The sequence below is a fragment of the Heloderma suspectum genome, chromosome 15 (assembly GCF_057233095.1).
Source record: "Heloderma suspectum isolate Gila_16-S chromosome 15, 16-S_ref, whole genome shotgun sequence".
In the NCBI taxonomy this organism is placed as follows: domain Eukaryota; kingdom Metazoa; phylum Chordata; class Lepidosauria; order Squamata; family Helodermatidae; genus Heloderma; species Heloderma suspectum.
This window is the reverse complement of record NC_139472.1, coordinates 6,644,001-6,668,003: the sequence shown is the minus strand read 5'-3', so window position 1 is coordinate 6,668,003 and position 24,003 is coordinate 6,644,001. Positions and strand designations below refer to the sequence as shown.

The following is a 24,003-nucleotide window of genomic DNA, read 5'->3' as shown; positions in this document are numbered from 1 at the left end:
GTGCTTGCACACCCCAAGCCATGTTGTTGTGCCCAAGGAAGAAACTCAGCCAGATTTTCATGGTTAAGCCTTTTAAATTAATTGGACACAAAAGAAGCAATCACTGGGACATGATACCTTAAAGGGGAGCTGTGATTTGCTAGAGAAATGCTTTCTGATATCAGCCGAGAGCAGATTGTGGCAAATTAATGTGTCAGCACATTTTTCAGTTGCATCATCTGTCCAGGGATTTAAATGTAACTGGTTATTTTGCACTTCTGTTGTAAACAGCACAGGAGGATTTTGTTTGCTGTTATTCTGTATGTGGGTGTTGTTGTTTTTTAAAACCCTCCTGCCATGTTGGCGCAGAGGTTGATGTAAAGCACCAAAGGCAGCGAGTCAGCACAGCGGAACAAATGCTGAGCCCTCCATTTTTGAGGCTTGGCGGTATATAAATTTTAATCTGCTGTTCCTGGTAGATTGCTAGGTCAAATGCTTTCACTCCATGCTTGTTCTGCATGGAGACTGGCCCTGGAATCACACCACTTGAAACTGAGGAAGAAGTAGAAGAACTTCATCCTGATTTTTTGCCCCAGACTCTCATTCCTGTTCCCACAACCAAAAAGGTCCAGCACCTACTACAGTGTTGTAAGCCAGCAAGAGGTTTCTTGGACTTGGCCCCACTTCTCAAGCAGAGGGCTCATGCTTTAATTGTAATGGTGCACGTTATTTGTTTTTTTAAGCTGCAAAGTAGCGTTTTCCCCTCAGACAAATGCAAAGCGAAAAGGGAAGTATTTAGTGTAGTGTGCACATCACAGTTCTGTGGGAATGCAGAAAAGGGGCAGAATATAGTAGCAGTCACAGAATTCAGCTTTCACTTTAAAAGTAATGATCAAATTCTTAGCCCTTATGGCTTTGAAGGTATGCTTGAAAGTGTGTGAGCAATGGGCAGGATCATAAGAACATAAGAAGAGCCCTGCTGGATCAGACCAAGGGTCCATCTACTCCAGCATTCTATTCACACAGTTGCCAGCCAGCTGTCAACCACAAACTCACAAGCAGGGCATGAGTGCAACAGCACCCTCCCACCCAAGTTTCCCAGCAACTGGTGTACATAGGCTCAGTAGTAGCCATTGATAACCTTTTCCTCCAGGAATGTGTCCAATCCCCTCTTAAAGCTATCTGAATTGGTGGCCATCCCTACGTTCACATCCAGTGGTAGCGAATTCCATAGTTTATCCATGTGCTGTGTGAAGAAGTACTCCCTTTTATCTGTCCTGAATCTCCCACCAATCAGCTTCATAGGGTGACCCTGGGTTCTAGTATTTTGAGAGAGGGAGAAAAATGTCTCCCTATCCACATTCTCCATACCATGCATCATTTTGCAGACCTCAGTCATGTCTCCCTTTACCCTCCTTTTTTCCAAGCTAAACAATCCCAACTGTTATAACTTCCTTTCATAGGGGAGATGCTCCAGCCCCTTGATCATTTTAGTTGCCCTTTTCTGCACTTTTTCCAGCTCTACAATATCTTTTTTTGGGTGTGGTGGCCAGAACTTTACACAGTATTCCAAGTGTGGTTGCACCATAGATTTGTGCAGGGGCAGTATGATAGTGGCAGTTCTATTCTCACTTCCTTTTCTAATTATGCCTAACATGGAGTTTGCATTTTTTACAGTGGCTGCACATTGGGCTGACATCTTCATTGAGCTGTCCACCACAACTCCAAGATCTCTTTCTTGGTTGGTCACCGTTAGCTCAGATCCCATCAGGCTATACCTGAAGTTGGGATCTTTTGCCCCAACATGCATCACTTTACACTTGCTTACATTGAACTGCATTTGCCATTTAGATGCCCATTCTCCCAGTTTGGAGAGATCCTTTTGGTGCTCTTCACAATCCCTTTTTGTTTTAACCACCTTAAATAATTTGGTGTCATTTGCAAACTTGGCCACTTCACTGCTCACTCCTAATTCCAGACCATTTATGAACAGGTTGAAAGGCATTGGTCCCAATACAGATCCCTGTGGGACCCCACTATTTACTTCCCTCCATTGGGAGAATTTACCATTTATTCCTACTCTCTGCTTTCTGTTCTTTAACCAGTTATTGATCCATAAGAGGACCTGTCCTCTTCTTCCATGACTGCTGAGTTTGCTCAGGAGTCTTTGGCGAGGGACTTTGTCAAAAACCTTTTGGAAGTCCTTACATAGGACTAGCCAATGGTAGTCCTATGTAAACTAGGCCCATTCACTTCTGTGGGTCTACTCTGTGTAGGAATACCATGGGATACTGCCCAACGCCTTCTGGAATCTCAGAAGGCAGAGAGGTATCTGAATAAGATGGTGTTCTTAGTTTAAATCACAGCTGTTCGCAGCAGTTGTTTGCTCTCTCAGTCTTTGGCACCCTAAAGTGTGCCAGTTGAATGGGCCTTTCACAAAGAATGTCTTCAAACATGGCAGTGGGGAAGGGAAGGATTGAAGTGGGCAGGTCTGATGATCCCCTCCACCAGTATTTGCAGTGTACTGATCTGTCTTCCAGCTTTCCATTTCGAAGCAGATGAACTGAGCTAAACCGACAGCAGAAGTACAAGCTGTAGACCCACAAAATGCAGAGGTTGGGGATATTAGCAATGAATAAACCCCCTGGCAGAGCGCGATCAAGCAGTGAGCATGTGGAAGAAAGGCCCGGCAGGTAGAGATGAGCATCAGTAGGTATTGTCCAAGGTGCTCAGAGATTCTGTTGGCTCGTGTCTTCTCTGTATGGTCTGCCGCAGGCGCTCAGAGGGAAGCCAAATATACCGGCTTCTGATTTGATAAAAACCCATCTGAAATGAACTTGTGGGTAAGCGGGCTTGAAGGAAAGGGCACCCTCCTTCCCCTTCTCCCCAGGCTGTCGTTCTAATCTTATTCTAGACCCCTGAATTCCAGCTGTTTTTGTCTTGCTTCTGCTGCCGGTCTGTTTTGTTTTCGGAAATGATGTAAGGAAGTTAGATGGGCACACCGCAAGGAGGCAGGTGGGGGAACAGTCAGAACTGGGCTTTACATCAAACAAGGGATTTGCTAGTTGGAAGAATAGCTCCTTCCTTCCTACTCCCTCCTCTTGAAAGTTACTAGCAAGAGCCAGTGTGTCTTGGAATGTGCTGTATTTATCTTATAGAACTTCACACGCATCCTATTCAAGGCTGTTTAGCAGAGATCTGTAAACTTTATGTCTGCAATGTTGCATGGATCAATTGGTTAGAATAATCAACTAAAAACATTTTGACTAATGTTATGCCCCTAATTAATCTGGCAGTATGTTTTAAAATAGTTCATTATCTTTTAATATCTGTACCTGGAAAAATTGTGATTACAAGCCACCATCTTAGAAGAGAAATTGCTCCTCCTCCTTGTTTCACATGCAGGAGGGAATGCCCCTTGTAAGAGAGGGATAGTGTGGTGTAGTGGTTAGAGCATGGGTAGGCAACTTGGTTCCCATGGGCACCATTACACTCCTGGACGCCTTTCTTGACATCTACCAAGGTGCCTTACCCTTCCTACTTCTTTAAAAAAAATGCCTTAAAAAAATACACTTTGAGCACCAAAAGGCAGGGTGTAAATCAAATGAATCAATCAGTCAATCATCCTTCTTGGGTACACAAGCTGCAGAAGTGATGTGGTAGCTGTCCAGGAGTCTTTGGGCGAGATGGGCAGCAGTCCACTGTACTTTTCTTTAGAGGCTGAGTATCAAAACAGAAGAATGGGAAGCTAGTGACATTGGTAACTTGAAAGATCTGGGCATATCTCTCCTCCGCCCTCTGGTTTTTCCTTTCCTTCTCTTCTTGGGTATTTGCTGTCGGGCAGACACTGAAGCCAGTGGGCCAACACCTGCAATGCCAAAAGCAACACATGAGGTCCAGGCTTCCCATGCAGTTTCTGGCATGGTCTTCTTCGCCATGCAAGCTTTGAGACTGCCTCACTACCTTTGGTGATATTGCCAGGGGTTCTGGTGTGTTTCCAGTGTGTAGCTGGGGTCGTTGGATATTTTTCAGGGAAATCTGAAGCCTGCTGAGTTGTCTTAGATTTATTTATTCATGTGACATCCATAATTTCATAACTGCATTTATTTATTTATTTATTTATTTATTTATTTATGTTTATTTATTTCCATTATTTTTATCTTGCTTCTCAGCCAAAATGTCTCCTGTGGAGTACCTTCCATGCAATCAATCAGTAAAACTAGACAGTCCCTGCTTGCAGGCTTACAATCTAAAAAGCCACGACACACAAGGAAAAGGGGATGGGGAGGGAAAAGGGGAAAAGGAGTCTTGGAGCAGGGCTGGTGGAATGACCCCACTTCCCCCCTCATTGCTTTCTGTACAATGTGCTGGAATGACTGCTGCTGATGACAGTTGAGGGATGAGGAGCCTTCACTGGAGAGGTGGCATTTACAGATCGCATAATTTTGAGAGAAGGGGGAAGCATTCAAGAGAGCTCTTTTATCACTCCAACTACCCTGATCCTTTAATATGGGAGCGATCCTAAGGAGGTTCCAGTCATAAACTGGGCTGTGGGTATTCTCTGTTCTAACATTTTGCTTAGAGCACCAACTTACATATGTTTCTTTCTTACATTTATATCCCACCTTTCCTCCAAGGAGCCCAAGGCAGCGTACAGGATCCTCCCCCTTTCCATTTTATCTTCACAACAACCCTGTGAGGTGGGTTAGGCTGAAAGTCATTGACTGGCCCAAAGTCACCCAGTGAGCTTCATGGCTGAGTGGGGACTTAAACCAGGGTCTCCTTGGTCCAACTGTAACCACTATCCCACAACTGACATCACATAGCCAACCTGAGGATTGAACATGGGGCCACCTGGATGCAATGCATGCCATATTTGACCTCACTGAACACATGAGGCTGCTTGCTGTCTCTGGACCATTGATACCAGACCCACCATGGTCTACTCTGGGTTTCCTCAGCTCTGCTGTCTGTAGTCCTTTCAACTGGAGATTTGGGGGATTAAATTTGGGATTTTGGGCATGAAAAACATGTGTTCTGCCCCTCCTAATAAATTGGAGCATGGGTCTGTTTAGTCTATCCTATCTTTGCTCTCCAGTGTCTCAGGCAACTGTTGGTACTGCTAGATGAGTTCCTTTTGCCACTGAGCTACAGCCCCTCCCAAAAATTCTGCTTTGACAGCAGTATATTGTTTCTGTCTAGACCTTTGAAGTGCTGGTTCCTTAGCTTGTGTGCACACTGTTTTTAAGAGAGTGCCAGGCACATGTGCGCAAGCCAGTCTCTAGAAGTCTTTATTTTTTTTTCCCCTGACGCAATGCTGCCACTGGCTGGTTGTTTTAAAGTATTGCATTTGGTTTTATCCAAGACCTTAGCCATCTGTGTTGGTTTGCTAAGCCAGGATGATGATTGGGGGAGGAAAAAAACCTTTATAGTTGGAGATGCAGCAAGAACATTACAACTAAAGGATATATAAATACTGTTAACCAATGTTTTACTTAAATGCACCACATTTCAAGTATTCTAGAGCAGTGGAGAGATCTGATTGATGGCCGATTCCCAGCAACATATTCTCTATGGACTGGTTCGTCTTCGCAAATTACAAGGCGCGGAGTAGCCCACATAGAGCAGTCCCAGCAACCCAGCCCAAGGAGGAGAAAACGTCTGACTCTGCGCAGCCACTGCTTCCTGGAAACGCTTTCAGTAATTGTGGTTGTGGCTGAAAAATATGCCTCTCTCCTTAGGTGAACATCTGCATCTATGATGTCATGAGGCCAGGTGTTACTTCCTCTCTGTGGCTGTGTCCCTAGAGCTTCTGGGGCTGCTACTTTGTTTTGTTTTATCATCTGAGCCAGTCTGAATATTGTGCTATAGAGAGATCTGTCTGATCTTGCACTGTTTACTGATTATGCAAGCACTAACAAGTGCTTGGGTTTCTATTCTGATAAAGTGGGCTATAGGTCAGGAATGAAAGCTTATTTCATGCAAACATTTATTCATCTTACGCTGCCCCAGGACATTTGGCTAATCTTGTGGGTTGGGTGGGGTTTTTTTTAGTGGGGTGATATGGACCTTCATGGGAGGCTTCCACCCTGAAAGGCAGCCTAGAAATTGTTTTAAATAAAAATCTGTCGATCTAAAGAACTCTCAAGGGCTGTAATCCAAGCATCGGGCCAATGCTTGTGATAAATAAGACTGTTGTTGCAACAGGGCACCTTTGCACAGACCTAGAAAATATCTGAGATAAATATTTAACAACTGTATGCAGGCCGTTAGTGCCATTTTGATGCTGGCTCTCAAAATCTTTCATGCTGAAATGTATCAGTTTGGAATATTTTTAAGCCCTTCCTTCCTATATCAAGAAAATAATTAGCCCAGTGCAAGACTTTTCTGCCAAATGACACTTAAGCAAAACTGGTGCCTGGGTAGGCCCAGGTTAATGCCTGGTAACACTAACTCTGCGTTTGGGCATGAGTAGGCATGCATGCATGTGGATGAATCTTTCCTGCTTATGAGAATGGTCCTCCTGAGAGAGGTGATGAACGCGACCTTTTCCTTAAGTAAGAAAATGCAGCGTTACCCCAGTTTCACCATCTCTGCCGTCTGATTTCCCTGTTCCCATGTGGGGAAATGACCTAATGTTTCTTGTAGCTCATTTCTGCATTTGAGTTAGAAAATGTGCTGACAAACTAATTTGAATCTATGGTCCATAATTACATTCTTTCTTTCAGAGCAAACGGGACCACCTTCTCATGAACGTCAAATGGTACTACCGCCAGTCTGAAGTTCCAGATTCGGTCTACCAACACTTAGTTCAGGACCGACACAATGAAAATGGTAAGCCAATCTCTGGAAATATGTAGCATCCTTTGCTCTCCAAAATGCTGTCTTCTCTTGGTTTGCTTATTACACTGATATTCTGCTATTCCTGTGGAAAGCTCAGAGCAACTTACATTGGAATCCTGGGCTTTCTTCCATGCAGGCGCTGGTCAGGCTGAGACTTACTCAGCTTTAGCAATCCAAGAGCACCACGTACCTTAAGATAACTGGGATATGTGGAGAGAGACAAGAGGGAAGGCTGTGGAAAGAGACAGGAGTTAAGTCTTCCTTAGCCATGGAAACCTCTGTCTGCAAAGCTTCAGATTTCTGAGCTTTTGGAAGATACTGCCCTTGCTTCCTCGTGGTCTTCTCCACCACCATGAGGGCTAAAAACACTGTAAATGATTTGGTCCCCTCCTGATGTTGGGATTGCAACTCCCACCTTCCCTGACCATTGGTTGCGAGTTGTAGTCCAAAACATCTGGAGGGCACTAGGTTGCTTACTCCTGGGCTAGCTACTTGGCACTCCTTTCGAAATAAAAGTTGCGACCTTCAGGATTCTGTAGGGGCCAGTATCTCCGTGCTTCATGCGCATAAACATGGCCAGCTAAGTTTCTCTGTGCACATGGCTTGGGCTGTGCAATGTCTCCTGGGGAAGGAAATTCTACAGTTGGGTAACTGTAAATGGGTAGAGTGCCCTTGATAACCTAACATGGTACTTCACTGTAAAGAGAAACCCCCTGAAGATTTTAGTCGTCATGAAGAGGCATGGAGGAGGGTGGTCTTTTAAGGATGTTTGGCCTGTACTATTAACACTAGTGGGTGAACATAGGAAGCTGCCTTACACCAGGTGTTTGTCCATCCAGCCCAGAGGTTTACTTGGGCAGCAGCTGTCTAGGGTCAGAGGCAGAGAGAGGCAGAGTTGGCAGTCTTTCCCAACACCTGCTACCCAAATCCCTTTAAGTAGAGATATGCTGGGGAATGAACCTGGGAGCATATGCATGCAAAGCAGGCACTCGATCATTTAGCTATGGTCCCTCCCCAAAATGTGTATTTAAAGTCTAGGTAGCTCCATGTGTATCTAGGGCACAATCTTATGCCTGTTTAGACAGAAAAAAGGCCTACAACTCCCAGCATTCCCCAGCCTGCTGTGTTTGCCTCCAAGGTGATGGCTGGTATAGATGCTTCTGCAGTATCACAGCTAAATATGTGGCTTTCTTCCTTCAGATTCTGGGCGTGAGTTGGTTATTACAGATCCAGTGATCAAGAACCGAGAGCTTTTCATTTCGGACTATGTCGACACCTATCATGCTGCTGCCCTCAGGTAAGTTGCCCAGAGCCCATTGCAGAGAATACTTTCTTAAACACTCCATAGATGTTAACAAAGAAGTGCTGTTCTCACTCTCCTTTTAAAAAACAATATTTCCATCATGGATATCATTACAGTGTCTCTTCCTTTTTTGTAACATACAGTAATGTAGTTACCTATTATAGGTCAAAAATGCTTTTAAAACTTTGTTTTTATCTGGTCTAATCTGTTGTGTTCAGGAAGTAGCTTTTCCTACATTGCCATTTGTGGCATTTCTCCCTCCTCACTTTCTTTATATTGCTGTAAACAATATATTCATGAGAAATGCCGGGTTGGATGAATCAGAGGTCGGAATTAAGATTGCCGGGAGAATTATCAACAACCTCCGATATGCAGACGATACCACCCTAATGGCAGAAAGCGAAGAGGATCTAAAGAGCCTCTTGTTGAGGGTGAAAGAGGAGAGTGCAAAAGGTGGTTTGAAACTCAACATTAAAAAAACGAAGATCATGTCATCTGGCCCTATCACTTCCTGGCATATAGAAGGGGAAGAAATGGAAGCAGTGACAGATTTTACTTTCTTGGGCTCCAAGATCACCGCAGATGGTGACTGTAGCCCTGAAATTAAAAGACGCTTGCTCCTTGGGAGGAAAGCTATGGCAAACCTAGACAGCATAGTAAGAAGCAGAGACATCACCTTGCCGACAAAGGTCCGTCTAATCAAAGCTATGGTTTTCCCAGTAGTAATGTATGGTTGTGAGAGCTGGACTATAAGGAAGGCTGAGCGCCGAAGAATTGATGCTTTCGAACTGTGGTGCTGGAGAAGACTCTTACGAGTGCCCTGGACTGCAAGGAGGTCAAATCAGTCCATCCTAAAGGAAATCAACCCTGAGTGCTCATTGGAAGGACAGATAATGAAGCTGAAGCTCCAATATTTTGGCCACCTAATGCGAAGAGAAAACTCCCTGGAAAAGACCCTGATGCTGGGAAAGACTGAAGGCAAAAGGAGAAAGGGACGGCAGAGGATGAGATGGCTAGATAGCATCACGGATGCAATGAATATGAACTTGAGCACGCTCCGGGAGAGAGCGGAGGACAGGAAGGCCTGGCGTGCTATGGTCCATGGGGTCACGAAGAGTCGGACACGACTGAACGACTGAACAACAACAACAAACAATATATACCTTAAATGCGGTTGTGCTAATGTTGCATGCAGGCAGGCAGCATGGTGATGGAAGGACCTCTGGATGAAGTCATTGCAGTGTGTGCTACATAGAAGAGTGTTTTGCTCATGAGGACGATTCGGAAACTTCTGCTGGTGCAGAATGATGATGCCTATGCTTCACCTGCCTTGAAATGTCTTCATGGCTGCCGGTTTGTTGCCATGTCCAATTCAAGGAAGGTGCCAGCTTTGATTTCTTCATCCTTTGGTTGATCTTTAGAGTGGTATATGGTCCTCCTGGTCATGGATACACCATCTTATGTAACAGTCAGTTGCAAAGTTTGTATTTCAACCCTTAAAGGTTTATAAGGAATTTCCACAGAATTTTGAAGGGGTACTGGTTTTAATTTTGCCCTAATCTTTCCTAAAACACACATACAACCATGGAATAATATGTTCTTGTACTTTTGAGTTTCCCCTCACTTGTTGTATGGAATCAAAAAATTTTTGGAATTGAGAGTCTGTAGACTCTTCATAAACTTGAACTGGGAGGGAAAGTAAAGTTGAACTGGTTCAGAATGCTGCAGCCAGATTGTTGTCTATTGTGTGATGCTCAGAGTGTATTGCTCCAGTGCTGTATCCATTGGGTGCTGGTTCATTTCCAGGCCCAGTTCAAAGTGCTGGTCTTGAGCATTGGAGCCAAAATGGAACTCGACTAGGACATCTTAAGGTTCGCCTCCTTATGCACTTGGGTCTAAGGGAAGGAGGGTAGGTGAATGAGATGGGGCAATTCCAGCTGTGGCACCTAGGTTGTGTCAAACAATCTATTGATCCAGTCAACAGACCTCACAAAACCTAGGCTGTTTAACGCCCTCCCAGAGAAGGCTGCATGGCTTCTTCACTGCTTTCATTTTGAGACATAGTGTTTTCAATAAGCATTTTGGCAGCAGGGAGAAGGTGAGGTGCAAAATTTATTTCTGCATTTTCTCTTTGGCCCATTTTGCTTTTAGTATTTTATGGTTCAAGCAATGTTCCTTTTTAATTTAGGTGTTGTTGTTTTTACTATTGACCATGTTTCTCTTATTTTAGTACTAATTTTATTGTTGATTTTGTCCGCCATCCTTAAGGACCTTTGTACTTATGCCCTTTCTTGAAGTATAAGATCAGTTAATGAGGCCCTGCTTTAAACTGAGACTTACCTGGAAGAAGACTGCCCTCCCCAAGAAGCAGGGCCTTTTTGGTTGTAGCCCTGGAGGTTTGGAATGCCCTTTGTCAATTCCATAAAGGAGACCATTCAGTTTAATTCTGCCTGTGGGTGTAAGCCCCATTGTTTCTTTTTGTTTTGTTTTTCTGCTCTTCTTGCTCGTGTCTGCTTATGGTTCTTTATAGATTTTTGGGATTCGTTGTTTTTTTTTTAATGTTTTTGTTTAATTGTGGACTCTTTAGTTAACTGGGTAGTTAATTGAAATGTGTACTCCTTAGTTAATTGGGTAGCACAGTTCTGAAAGTTGTATTTAAAATAATATATTGGGGCAGCTCTCAGGTACTGATTCTTCTCTTTATGTTTCTGCAGTCGCATATTTAGGGTGTGAAGGAAGTTTGGAGTAGTTAGACATGCAGTTGACATGTGCCCAAGTGGCAGAGGAGTCTCATTGAGCTTTACCAACTGTATTTGTCAGAATGGCTCAGTTCAGACCTCATAACAACACAGTTTTTTAAAAAAAAAACCTTTGGGTTATTGTGTGCAAGTGAGCATGCTGGAGCACGTTGCCCGGTTGCTCCCACTACAAGTGGGAGTGGCTGAACAACCCAGGGATACTCTGTCCCTGGGTTGTTTAGTGTTGTCTGGCAACTGGGAACTCTGCCTTACCATCTTGTTTCTGATCTATATTCTTTTCCAATTACATTTTTAAACTGTTGAGACTGCAGTCATGTTATTGTGTGTACTTTCTCTCTACTAGCTGGCCTTTGACTTTCACAATTTCAGCTAAACATACCCCTTTCATAGCCCCTCGGCTAGAATTAAGCCCACAAACAGACTTGTTGGGATTTAGACAAGTATCCTTTGGGAAGATATTTGGCAAAATGCTCAATTAAAATATGTACTGTATAAAACTGTGGATCTGGATGGGTCACTCTCTCACCTTCTTTCTCCCCTTCGTTGGTTTAAAAAGTGAAGAGCTAACTGTTAGTCTTTGGGGAAGAAGTCATTGCTTGTGGTGAAATCAAATGGGGGGGAATAAGACGTTGGCGTCATGCATCTCATTTTGAGGCTTGCAGAAAGAGCATGTGGATATTGTCAAAACGTGAACTGAATTATCTCCTTGCCAATAATACTCAGATGGTGTTTTAAGTAAAACCACCTGGGGACATTTTCCTTGTTTCAAAGCCACTTTGCGGAAGCGACTTCCTTCAGATCAAGTCAGCTGTAACCTCTACTAAAGAGGAGGAAAGCAAACCTTTTGTTTTGTCTTATTACAGGGCTGTTGTTGTTTTTGAGATAAACCTGGAACATTCCGCTAGTGTGCTGTAATCTTCTCCATAATACCAGAGTGTTTTTTAATGTCTCAAAGTTGGCTTTCCATTCTGAAATTGGCATGATGGGAGGAGAGCACACGCTAATGTGAGCTTGGGTGGATTGATGGTGTTGGGCTTGAAAATGTCATTGTCGGCTTAGATGCCAAGAAAGGTGTGTGTGTAATTTTCTCTGAGAATATTTCAAAGAAGTCCTCTTGTGTTTTCATTTGCTCTTATTTTTGTGAAGATATGGGGAAAGATCAGAAGGTTGATAGTAGCAGAAATAGATTACTCTCTTTTGATTTCTCTGCAGTGAAAAGGTGACGTCCTGCAGGCTTCATTTGGACCTCCTGCAGGTCCCCCTGCTATCTGAAGTTATGTGTGTGTGAGAGAGAGAGGCCCGTTTAGGTCATGGCACCCTGGCAGTGGAAAGCCCTCCCCAGAGGACCTTGCCAGGTGCCAACTTGTTGTCATAACAGTGTCAGGCAAATATCTTTTAATTTTCTGGGCCATTTAGGAACATCAGAAGCTGCCTTATTCCAACTCAGACCCGTGGTCCACCTAGCCCAGTATTGTCGACACTGACTGGCAGTGGTTCAGCGGGGTTTCAGGCAGGAAATTGACTGTCTGCCAAGACAAAGAAGAACGGCATTTATTTTACCTTCATCTGTAATGGGCACAGATGTGGCCTGTGCTCAAGTGAAAAAACTGGAAATAAATGACTAATATTTTGATAACACAGGTACAAATGTATCCACTCTTGGTGGAATAGCTGACTCATTCCTATTTAGGGCAGCTGTGGCTCTTTGGTAGATCTGCTGCTCCAACCACATTTTGGCTGGGTTAGTTTTGTTTTTTTTAGGCTTGTGCATTTGGTTTCTCTAGGATCTCTTCTTCAGATGAGCAGATTCAGGTTTCTGTTCCCTCTCTCTCTCTCTCTCTCTCTCATTCTCTCTCTCTGTCTCCCCCTCTCCCCAGTACTTTCCCTCAACCTTGGCCAGTACAAACTGTTAGGAGCAGAGTAGTCTTTTCTCCACTTGAATCGGTTTGAAGAGCTGCTTTATGAATTTGGAAGGTTCACAGTGACTCAAGTTTGAGAGCCATTGCTCTAATGATGGATTGTACCCAGAAGTAGCATATATGGGCTGCTGTAAAAATTATTCATTAGACTTTTGGACTGCTCTGTCTGGAGGGCTATAGATGGGGGTGGGGGCAGGAGCTCTTGGACCATTGATCAGACACAGGGAAATATGATTTCTTAGCAATTAATGTTCTCTCCCGCCCCCTAGAACAGGGTTGGACAACTTGTAGCCTTCCAGATGTTTTGGCTTACAACTCTCATGATTCCTCACCATCGGCTATGCTGGGTAAGGATGATGGGAGTTGTAGACCAAAACATCTGGAGGGCCACAAGTTACTTAAGTTGTCACAATGATATCAAATAGCCCATGAGGGCTAGAAACTTACCAAAATATATAGCAAGATTTATTTACTTTAAGCAAGCTTTAGAATCATGACAAATGGCATTCTAGATTGCAGTGTCCCTCATTATCATAGTTGCTAAGAAGTATATTTTAAGGAGGAAAATCAGTTCAGTTCTGTTTGCTCCTAATTGTTTTGAAGTAAGGTAGGATTACATGCAGCTTGTTTAATATGTTGCTTAGTTTTACTTAATGTTTAAATCAGTATTAATATATGGCAGCCTTCCCCAGGCTAACAGCCTACAGACCTTTTGGACTACAAGTCCCAGAATTCCTGACAAATGGCTATGCTAGCTGGGGCTGATGCAGTTGTAGTTCAAAACATCTCGAGGAACCAGGTTGTGGAATTGCATGTCTTTAACCATGAGGTTCATTGGATATTCGATAACTGCACCAACAGGTAGAATAAGTAGGGTCATTATGTTTATCGATTTGGCCAAGACGTGTTGAACTTTGTGGTATCTTCAGTTAAGAAAGCCATCCTCTGCCTAGAGAGCCCAACTTAATACCTCTTTTCCCCCCTCTTCCTTGCAGGGGGAAGTGTAATATCTCCCATTTCTCTGACATCTTTGCTGCTAGAGAGTTTAAAGCTCGTGTGGATTCCTTTTTCTACATACTGGGCTACAATCCAGAGACAAGGTGAGTTGTTTGCCTTCCACCTACCAATAAAGAATTCTTAGCATGTGGTCTGCTGTACAGTCCTTGAGTGGGGACAGGGGGGTAAAGGAGAAATGCTGTTCTCCTTGTTAATTCTTTGCTGCTCTCCTGCAGGCATGGTGGGTGCCTGCAATTTCACCTTCATAAGTGGGATTCTGGATCTTTTAAATTAATGTTTAAAAGATCCAGAATTAACAAACTGGAGAGGGTTCAGAGGAGGGCAACAAAGATGATCAGGGGACTGGAAACAAAGCCCTATGAAGAGAGACTGAAAGAACTGGGCATGTTTAGCCTTGAGAAGAGAAGACTGAGGGGAGATAGGATAGCACTCTTCAAGTACTTGAAAGGTTGTCACAGAGAAGAAGGCCAGGATCTCTTCTTGATCATCCCAGAGTGCAGGACACGGAAGAATGGGCTCAAGTTACAGGAAGCCAGATTCCGGCTGAACATCAGGAAAAACTTCCTGACTGTAAGAGCAATACGACAATGGAACCAATTACCTGGGGAGGTGGTGGGCTCTCCCACACTGGAGGCCTTCAAGACGAGGCTGGACAGCCATCTGTCAGGGATGCTCTGACTTGGATTCCTGCATTGAGCAGGGGGTTGGACTCAATGGCCTTGTAGGCCCCTTCCAACCCTACTATTCTATTCTATGTTTACTCATTTTTAACCGAATTGCACATATGCCCTGATTCCTTCCCTTCAATAATAATTATGCAGGCACATACCAAGACTTACAGCTAATACTCAAAAACAATTGGCCATAGGTTATAAAGAGGCAGACTAGCGATCCAGCTAGCCCAATACTGTCTATTCTGATTGGCAGCAAGTCTTTTGCACTCCTGTTGACTTCTAAGTGGACAGGTTGGGGATTGAAACTGGAGCCTTCCGCCTACAAGCCATGTACTTCTTTACTGAGCTATGGGTCTGACCATGCGCACCCTGCAAGTTTCATTATGGATGATCTAGCTAAATGCCACCTCCATCTCTTGGCCTTCTTGACTGGTTGGGCCTCTGCTAACTGCTGCTTCAGGTCTTACAGAACACCATCTTTGCAGGTGGCGGATTTGCTAAGGCCCCATACATAGTCAAGTAAATAATATTTGCTTGCTTGGACCTGGCCAGGTTCTTTGTGGGACCACCTACATCCATATGAACTGCCCGTGTTTTTGGTTCAGCATTGGAAGTTGGCCCAATGTTAAAGCTACTTAGGTTTGCAGATAATAGGGACAGGGCCTTCTCAGTAGTGGCCCTTCTACCTTATGGAACTTACTTCGAAGGGATGTGCAGTTGGCCTTCTCAGTTGCAGCCTTTAAAAAGGTTTTGCAAACCCATCTGTTTTGAGTGGCTTTTAATTGATGTGTTTTACCTTGCTGCTGCCTTACTGATGTATTATTGCTCTGTTGTTGCTCTGGGAATGTTGCTCTGGGAATGTTTTTATACTAGCTGAATTATATTTAAATGCATTCTTTGCTTTTTTCTGTTTTTAAAATGTAAAGCATTATAATATATTCTTGTATTATCATGTTTATGTTTATATTTTGTTTGCTGCTTTGGGTGGACCTCGATCTAGAAAGGCAGCTCATAAGTATTTAAATAAACAGAATAGCTGTGAAATATTTCTCACCTGCGCTTTTCCAGGCAGTGATTCCATGGGCTTGTGATCCCACAGCATGCTCTCAGGAGCGATTCAGATGTTTACTTCAGCAGCACTGGTGTTGCCAAAACCCCACCTTTGTGTGGTCCAGGGCTCTGGGTGGCTGTAGTAACGACTGGAATCTGGTCAGTCAGATTATGCAGTTTAAGCGTTGATACTGCCGGCCATCAGCCTTCTTGGAGATGCAGCACTATCCAGCTAGCCTGAGTTGAAGCTGTTTCTGCTTCCTTATGGATCCTGTACTGCACAAACAATCTCTGGTGTGGAGGTACCTCTTAAATCTGCTCTCAGTGTCTAGGGTGGTGCGTATGTTTTCCTCCGCCTCCATTCCTCAATTGTAAAGGGGAATGTAAAGTTCACATTTAACGGTTGGGTGATAGCAAGTGGTCGCTCTTGTGGATGTGCTATGGCTTGCTTGCATGTGAGAAGAGAACCGATCAAACATCTCCTCAGAAAATCCATGTGTATCTGGTGGCAGATGCTGTTTGCATTATTTCCTGTATGTTCCTGAAAGAGATGGGCTTGAGCTTCTGTAGCCGTAGGTCTAAAGTATCTTTTCCATTGCAGGCTGTGTTCTGGTGATGTGTGTGTGTGTGGCCCCATACCCTACTTTTTAGAGGATAGTCCTTTCTTGAAATCCATCCTCTCTTTGAAGGGTTGGTCTGTCCAATTCCGGTTTAAAGAAAAAAAAGAACCATCAGAAGGGAGAGCAGGGCTCTTGGAGTTGCCCATCAACAGTTAACAGTTAGACAGCAGACTGATCAGGCACACAGGTCACCTGATCAGCCTTTCCTACTTATGGTGAGATGTGTTGTACTTCTATTTAAATTATAGTCACTATTTCTAAATGTGCTCTATACATATAAATTAGCATATGCACATTTTATGCACATCTGTGTCCTATTTAGTCCTCTATTTTGGCAATGCATATATGGCCACCCAAATCTGTGGGTGTGTGCCACTTAAGGCCAAATGTGGATTTTCATTTGTGCTTTGCAAGGACCCTTGAGATTACAGCTCAGTGTGCTGAAAATCCAGCTACACAGGGGGGTTTTCTTAGTCACAGAGAACTAGCCACAGCAAGATTACAGGCAGCCAAATTCTCGTATCTTGTTTATGGTGCACTAAAATTCCTGCTGGGGTGTGGACAGGGAGCCTTTTCTGTAATAATGTATTTGATTTGCTGCTAATGCCACACAAACAAACAAAAAAAACCTCCCTGCCATGGTAGAGGTGTTATTGATGAGCACTCTGCTCTCTTAAGAGAGCCCCCAACATAAAAGGAAAGCAGGTTTGGGCCTTTATTTATCTCCACTTTAAAAATCTGCTGAGCACAGTTTGTTAAAGGTGAGGGAACATCAGGACAGCCATATTGCTAATCCTCTCGTTCTCAAAGTGATTTGTGTCTTTTGGAAGCTTGTTGGTGGTTCTACCATTTCAGAGGCAAAAATCTATGTAACAGATGACAGCAAATGGCTCCTTCTGGTAGAGCAGTAGCATACACTTCCTTTTAAAACAGGGATGCACAACCTTTTTGGCCCTGAGGACTGAATCAGGAGGTTGCACATTTGCACATACACATGTATGTTCACACATGCTTGCGTGCACACGCAGACACGCACAAGGGAATCCCTTGTTTATCTCCAGTCTCTCATCAGACATTGGAGATAAGGAAAGGATTCCCTTGCTAGCACAGGAAACCCCAGGCATTGCTGTTGTGATTCTTTTGGCTGCGGCAGCCGATGCAGGGAGATCTGGCGGGCTGTACTTTTTGTACCCCTGCCTTAAAAGAATAACACAGTTGAAATTCCACTGTGTGTGTGTGTTTGTATAAAAATATTACATTTTGCCAGATATGGCAACCAAGGTAGGTTAAAAAAGATCTAAAAAAAAAAAAATCCAGAAAATCCATGACAAAATCAGCAGCACATTGAATAGCAGGTACAAACAATCTTACAATTCTCTCGTAGTTACCCACCTAAGTTGCGGAGGTGGAGCACCCGGAGAAGAGCCTCTGGTGGAGATTTCAGCTGCCAGGCAAGTTTATATGGGCAGAGGTGGTCTTTCAGGTCCCTTGGTCCCAAGCCATTTAGGGTTGTAAAAATCAAAGCCCAGCACTTTGAATCGCACTCAGAAACAAACTGGGGAGCCAACAGTGCTCTTTCTGGGCCTGTGTAATGTGCTCGTTCATGTTGGGTCATGGTTAGCAACCTGTCCATTATCTTAGGAAGACTTTTGAAAGACAGCTCTATGTAATACACATTACAGTGATTACTAAAGTGTGGATAACCTGAGCAAGATTTTCTTTCTAGGAGGGGTCAGTGGGGCAACTGAAGTTGGAGAAAGGTATTCTGAGCTAGGAATCATAGAATCATAGAATCATAGAATAGTAGGGTTGGAAGGGGCCTACAAGGCCATCGAGTCCAACCCCCTGCTCAATGCAGGAATCCAAGTCAGAGCATCCCTGACAAATGGCTGTCCAGCCTCGTCTTGAAGGCCTCCAGTGTGGGAGAGCCCACCACCTCCCCAGGTAATTGGTTCCATTGCCGTATTGCTCTGACACTCAGGAAGTTTTTCCTGATGTTCAGTCGGAATCTGGCTTCCTGTAACTTGAGCCCATTATTCCGTGTCCTGCACTCTGGGATAATCAAGAAGAGATCCTGGCCTTCTTCTCTGTGACAACCCTTCAAGTACTTGAAGAGCGCTATCATATCTCCCCTCAGTCTTCTCTTCTCAAGGCTAAACATGCCCAGTTCTTTCAGTCTCTCTTCATAGGGCTTTGTTTCCAGTCCCCTGATCATCTTTGTTGCCCTCCTTTGAACCCTCTCCAGCTTGTCTGCATCCTTCTTAAAGTGTGGTGCCCAGAACTGGACACAGTACTCCAGATGAGGCCTAACCAGTGCTGAGTAGAGGGGAACTAGTACTTCCCGGGATTTGGAAGCGATGCTTCTATGAATGCAGCCCAAAATAGCATTTGCCTTTTTTGCAGCCACATCACATTGTTGGCTCATATTCAGCTTGTGATCGACGACAATTCCAAGATCCTTCTCGCTCGTAGTGTGGTTGAGCCACGTATCCCCCATCTTGTAACTGTGCATTTGGTTTCTTTTTCCTAGGTGCAGAACTTGGCATTTGTCCCTATTAAATGCCATTCTGTTGTTTTCTGCCCAGCACTCCAGTCTATCCAGATCACTTTGAATTTTGTTTCTGTCTTCCAAAGTATTAGCTATCCCTCCCAATTTTGTGTCATCTGCAAATTTGATCAGCATTCCCTGCACCTCCTCCTCCAAGTCATTAATAAAAATATTGAAGAGCACTGGGCCCAGGACTGAGCCCTGCGGTACCCCACTCGTTACCTCTCCCCAGCTTGAGAAGGTCCCATTGATAAGCACTCTTTGAGTCCGATTCTGTAGCCAACTGTGGATCCACATGATCGTTGTTTCATCTAGCCCACTTCGAGCTAGTTTGCTCATCAGGATATCATGGGGCACTTTGTCGAAAGCTTTGCTGAAGTCGAGGTATATGATGTCTACAGCATTCCCACGGTCTACAAGGGAGGTGACTTGATCAAAAAATGAGATCAGATTTGTCTGGCAGGACTTGTTTTTGACAAATCCATGTTGGCTTCGAGTAATCACTGCATTGTTGTCAAGGTGCTTCCAGATGGATTGCTTTATGATCTGCTCCAGAATTTTCCCAGGGATTGATGTCAGACTGACTGGTCTGTAGTTCCCAGGTTCCTCCTTTTTACCCTTTTTGAAGATAGGGACAACGTTAGCCCTCCTCCAGTCATCTGGCACTTCCCCGGTCCTCCATGATTTCTCAAAGAGAATAGACAGCGGTTCTGAGAGCTCTTCTGCCAGTTCCTTTATGACTCTAGGATGCAGTTCATCTGGCCCTGGAGATTTGAACTCATTCAAAGTAATGAGGTGTTCCTTGACCATATGCCTGTCGATCTCAAGCTGCAATCCTGCCCCTTCAGCCTGTACTTCGCCTTTGCCAGGGGGGTCATAGACCCTCTTTTGGGAGAAGACTGAGCCAAAGTAGGAATTGAGCACCTCTGCCTTTTCTTTGTCATCTGTTATCATTTTGCCATCCTTATTTAATAGCTGAACAACCATTTCTTTCCTCTGCCTTTTACTATGCACGTAGCTGAAGAAAGCCTTTTTGTTGTTTTTAGCATCCCTCGCTAACCTCACCTCGTTCTCCGCTTTAGCCTTCCTGACGCCATCCCTGCAATTCTGTGCTACCTGCCTGTACTCTTCCTTTGTTACTTGGCCTTCTTTCCACTTCCTATATGTGTCCTTTTTTGTTTTCAGGTCATCCCTAAGCTTTTTGTGAAGCCACATTGGCTTCTTCTGTTGTCTTCCACCTTTTCTTCTTGTTGGAATTGTTTGTGATTGTGCCTTGAGAATTTCCTTTTTTAAAAGTTCCCACCCATCTTGGACTCCTTTTCTCGCTAGCATTGCTTGCCATGGGACCTTACTGATCATTGTTCTGAGTTTATTAAAATCAGCTTTCCTAAAATCCAGGGTACGCGTTTGAGTACACTCGGCTTTTGCTTCCCTTAGAACCAAGAACTCAAGTACAACATGGTCGCTTTCCCCCAGAGTTCCTGTAACTGCTACTTTATCCACTAAGTCATCTCTGTTGGTTAGGATCAAGTCAAGGATAGCCGATCCTCTAGTTCCTTCCTCTACTTTCTGTAGGAGGAAGTTATCCGCCACACAAGTCAGGAATTTCCTGGAGGGGCCATGTTTTGCAGAATTTGTCTCCCAACAAATATCGGGGAAATTGAAGTCCCCCATTACTACTACATCATGCTTCCTTAAAACATTGGCTATTTGCTTTTCAAAAGTTTCATCCTTGGCTTCTCCTTGATTGGGTGGCCGGTAGTAGACTCCGACCACCAGGTTCCTTTTATTCTTTGCTCCATTTATTTCAACCCAGATGCTCTCGATGGGGCTACCAAGCTCCTCCTCCTGTATTTCTGTGCAGAGATATGTATTTTTCACATACAGTGCAACCCCGCCTCCCTTTCTGTTCCTCCTGTTCTTTTTGAACAAGTTATATCCTTCAACTGCTGTATTCCAGTCATGAGAGTCATCCCACCAAGTCTCAGTTATACCTATCAAGTCATAATTTCCCTCCTGTATTAAGAGTTCAAGTTCGTTCTGTTTGTTTCCCATACTCTGGGCATTAGTATATAGACATCGAAGACCATGTGCGTCATAGTCTGGCTTTCTTCCTACATGTGTCTGAAGACTATTATTGGGCGCTATCAGCGCTGTTCTCTCCATTGCAGTGCATGCGCCTACGTCCATTGTTACCCCCAACATTACATCTCCCTTCCCCGTAGGATTCAGTTTAAAGCCCTCCTGATGAAGTTCTTCATGCTGTGGCCAAACACATTCTTCCCAGCCTTTGTGAGGTGCAACCCATCCCTAGCCAACAGCCCATCTTCCAGGAAGTATAGCCCGTGGTCCCAGAATCCAAATCTCTCTCGTCGGCACCACCTTCGTAGCCAGTCATTCACCCGGAGTATTTTTCGTTCCCTTTCTATCCCTCTTCTAACTACTGGAAGGATGGATGAGAAAACTATCTGGGCCCCAAAGTTCTTGAGTTTCCTTCCCAAAGCTTCAAAGTCTGACGTGATCTCTTCGTAGCTCCGCTTGGCGGTATCATTTGTTCCCACATGGATGAGAAGAAAGGGATACCTGTCAGTGGGCTTTATGAGTGCAGGCAACCTTTCAGTCACGTCTCTAATCTGTCCTCCCGGGAGACAACATACCTGGCGAGTCCACGGGTCTTCGCGACATACTTGGGTCTCGATCCCACGCAGCAAGGAGTCTCCCACTACTACCACTCTTCTCTTCTTCTTCTTGTAGGCCTGGGTTTCATCGCCTCTGTTTGACTGACCTTCAGCCTCTTGCTCACTCTCATGCAGGTTCCCCTGTGATTCTTCCTCTGCAGGCTGTCCTCCAGTCTCATCTGCAAGTACCTGGAATCGGTTCCACAGCTCCACCGCTTCCACTGGTGCAGAGTGGCGTCTAGTTCTTCTTCTCCTAACTGTCACCGTTTTCCAAGGAGTATCCTCTACTCCATTTTTCTTCACCTCAGCATTTCCCACTGCCTCATCTTGCTGTTGCTCTTCAAGCTTCTGGTCTGCCCTTTGCTGCTGTAGTTCCCCCATTCTGTCCAAGAACTCTTCGTGTTCTCTTATTCCCCGGAGGGTTGACAGTCGCCGCTCCAGTCCACTTACTTTTTCCTCCAGCAGCGTGATCAACTTGCACTTGTTGCAGGTGTAGGCCATGTTGTTCTCAGGCAAGAAAACAAACATTGCACACACCTTGCAGGTCACCACCACTGGAGAGTCTTGTCCTTCCATAGCCTCTTCTCCCTTTTTGTGTCTAGCTTTGTGATTGTTCTAGACTAGCCTGTGCCTGCTCCTCTACTCAGTAGAGGTTAAAAGCAGAGTCCCACTGGTGTGGAAGTGTGTGTTACAAGACAAATAAATGAAAAAAAGTTAGTAAAAAAAAATAAAAAAAAATGTTAGGGGCCTCCCCCTTGACCTCCCCTGCCGAACTCCCCTGGCCAACTCCTGTTTGCTCCCCCTGTCCGCTCGCTCTGTTCGCTCGCTCTCTGGGAGCTTGCCTGCTTCTTTAGTCCCTGGACCAGCTGGAGCAGCTTGCTCTGCTCTGCTCTGCTCAGCTGGGAGGCGGGAAACAGACTGAAGCTTCCCGCCCAGTCAGCTGCTGGGAGTACTCAGGCCACACCCCTCCAATTCAGTTGGAGCTCTCAGAAGCTTCTTGTCCGGGCTGTGTGTGGGGTTTTTTTTGTTGAGGCTTGGAATAGGAACCTTGTAGCCTGGAGCTCAGATGTCACCTTGTGAAGCACTGGTGAATGCGTACAGTCAGAAGGAAATAGCAGGGTGTGACGTCTGCCCCTGCCATTGGCAGGTAGTATGTAGCCGCTGGATTGGCTAGGGCCAATATAAATATGAGGGGCTTGACCTTCTGCGTTTGTCTTCTGCTTGCTCCACTTCTGGCTCCAACTCCAGCCTTCACAGCTGTCCTCCAAAACATCCTTTCCAAGTCTGGATTTGGGTGGAGCCATCCACAACCTGACACCCCTTAAATCTGGGTCCACAGCAAATCTTAAGTAAATGTGTGAACAGTTGGGGGCTGACGATAGCACCATGGAAATTATGGGAACATTTGGAAAAGTAGAGCCTCGTGTGGCGCAGAGTGGTAGGCGGCAGTATTGCAACCGAAACTCTCCCCATGACCTGAGTTCGATCCCAGCGGAAGCCGGGTCTCGGGTAGCCGGCTCAGGTCGACTCAGCCCTCCATCCTTCCGAGGTTGGTAAAATGAGTACCCAGCATGCTGGGGGAAAGGTAGTCATGACTAGGGAAGGCAATGGCAAACCACCCTGCTATAGTCTGCCATGAAAATGCCAGCGTAAGCAGGCGTGCCTAGGGGTCGGTAATGACCCAGCGTTTGCCCAGGAGGAACCTTTCCTTTCCTTCCTTGGAAAAGTACCTGCAAAGGGGCTGCCTGTGCCGTTGATAGCAAGTTGGTGGTACTTTTTGAAACACCCTTGTTGTTGTCATAGTCTTATATCAAGTAGGACTGGGCCACCTGAGGTGTGGAACTTCAGAAACAGAGAGAGGGGCATGCAGAATTAGTGTGGTTAATCAGGGCCCTAAGTTTTATTGACGCAGAATATTTTAAACAAACCAATCTCTACTTCAGCCCTGTCACACTCCAGTGTGACCAAGAAACTGAACTGGAACCCTCTGAGATAAATAGGTAGGGGCTTTAACATAGAAGTAAATCAAATATTATCCATCTTGTGCAGCCATTTTTGTACCAAGGAACTGTTGTTGCTTTGGAAATAGGGTTCTATTCATACTTCAGAAGTAGTTTTCAGGCCTTTGCTAGGCTTTTTGTGGAAGACACGCTTGAAGTTCCAGGTGCTTTTAGAGGATCTGCTGTTGGCTTTCCTCATTCAGTGTCTCTCTTTCCCTCTCCCCTGGAGCGCTGCTTTTCAAATTGTACATGGCCAAGCTTCTGCAAACTCTCTGCTGCCTTGAAGAGCAGAGCATGCCCTAGAACACATCCACCATTCCCCTGTTGGGGCAAGGGGTCTACCAGAGCAGCTTGTCCGCTATTGCTTATTGAAGGTCCTTGTTTGAAAACCACTATAGTATCCCCCCCTCCCCCCCCCCGGCCTTAAACCTTGGTTTAAAATATGCTTACCCCCATAATTTTCCCATCAAGCTGCTCCTGCTACAACTGGGATGTTTTAAAGTTACCAGAGTGATTTTTGCTTTGGTCCTAAAGAGCAGTCAGAGATGAAAATGGTGTGTGTGTGTGTGTGTGTGTGTGTGTGTGTGTTCTTCAGTGCATAGCTAGCATCCAG

The 24,003-nt window shown here is 44.8% G+C and overlaps 1 protein-coding gene across 11 annotated transcripts in view; it reads left to right on the top strand.

Moving 5' to 3' along the window:
* Positions 1-24,003, top strand: part of RERE (arginine-glutamic acid dipeptide repeats) — a 437,785-nt gene that overhangs the window by 243,494 nt on the left and 170,288 nt on the right. For all 11 annotated transcript variants that reach the window (XM_084822049.1, XM_084822046.1, XM_084822047.1 and 8 more), the window contains exons 4-6: positions 6,708-6,813; positions 8,023-8,119; positions 13,799-13,903. In XM_084822049.1, coding sequence (XP_084678175.1) covers positions 6,708-6,813; positions 8,023-8,119; positions 13,799-13,903 — 308 coding nt within the window. The remainder of the gene's footprint in view (positions 1-6,707; positions 6,814-8,022; positions 8,120-13,798; positions 13,904-24,003) is intronic.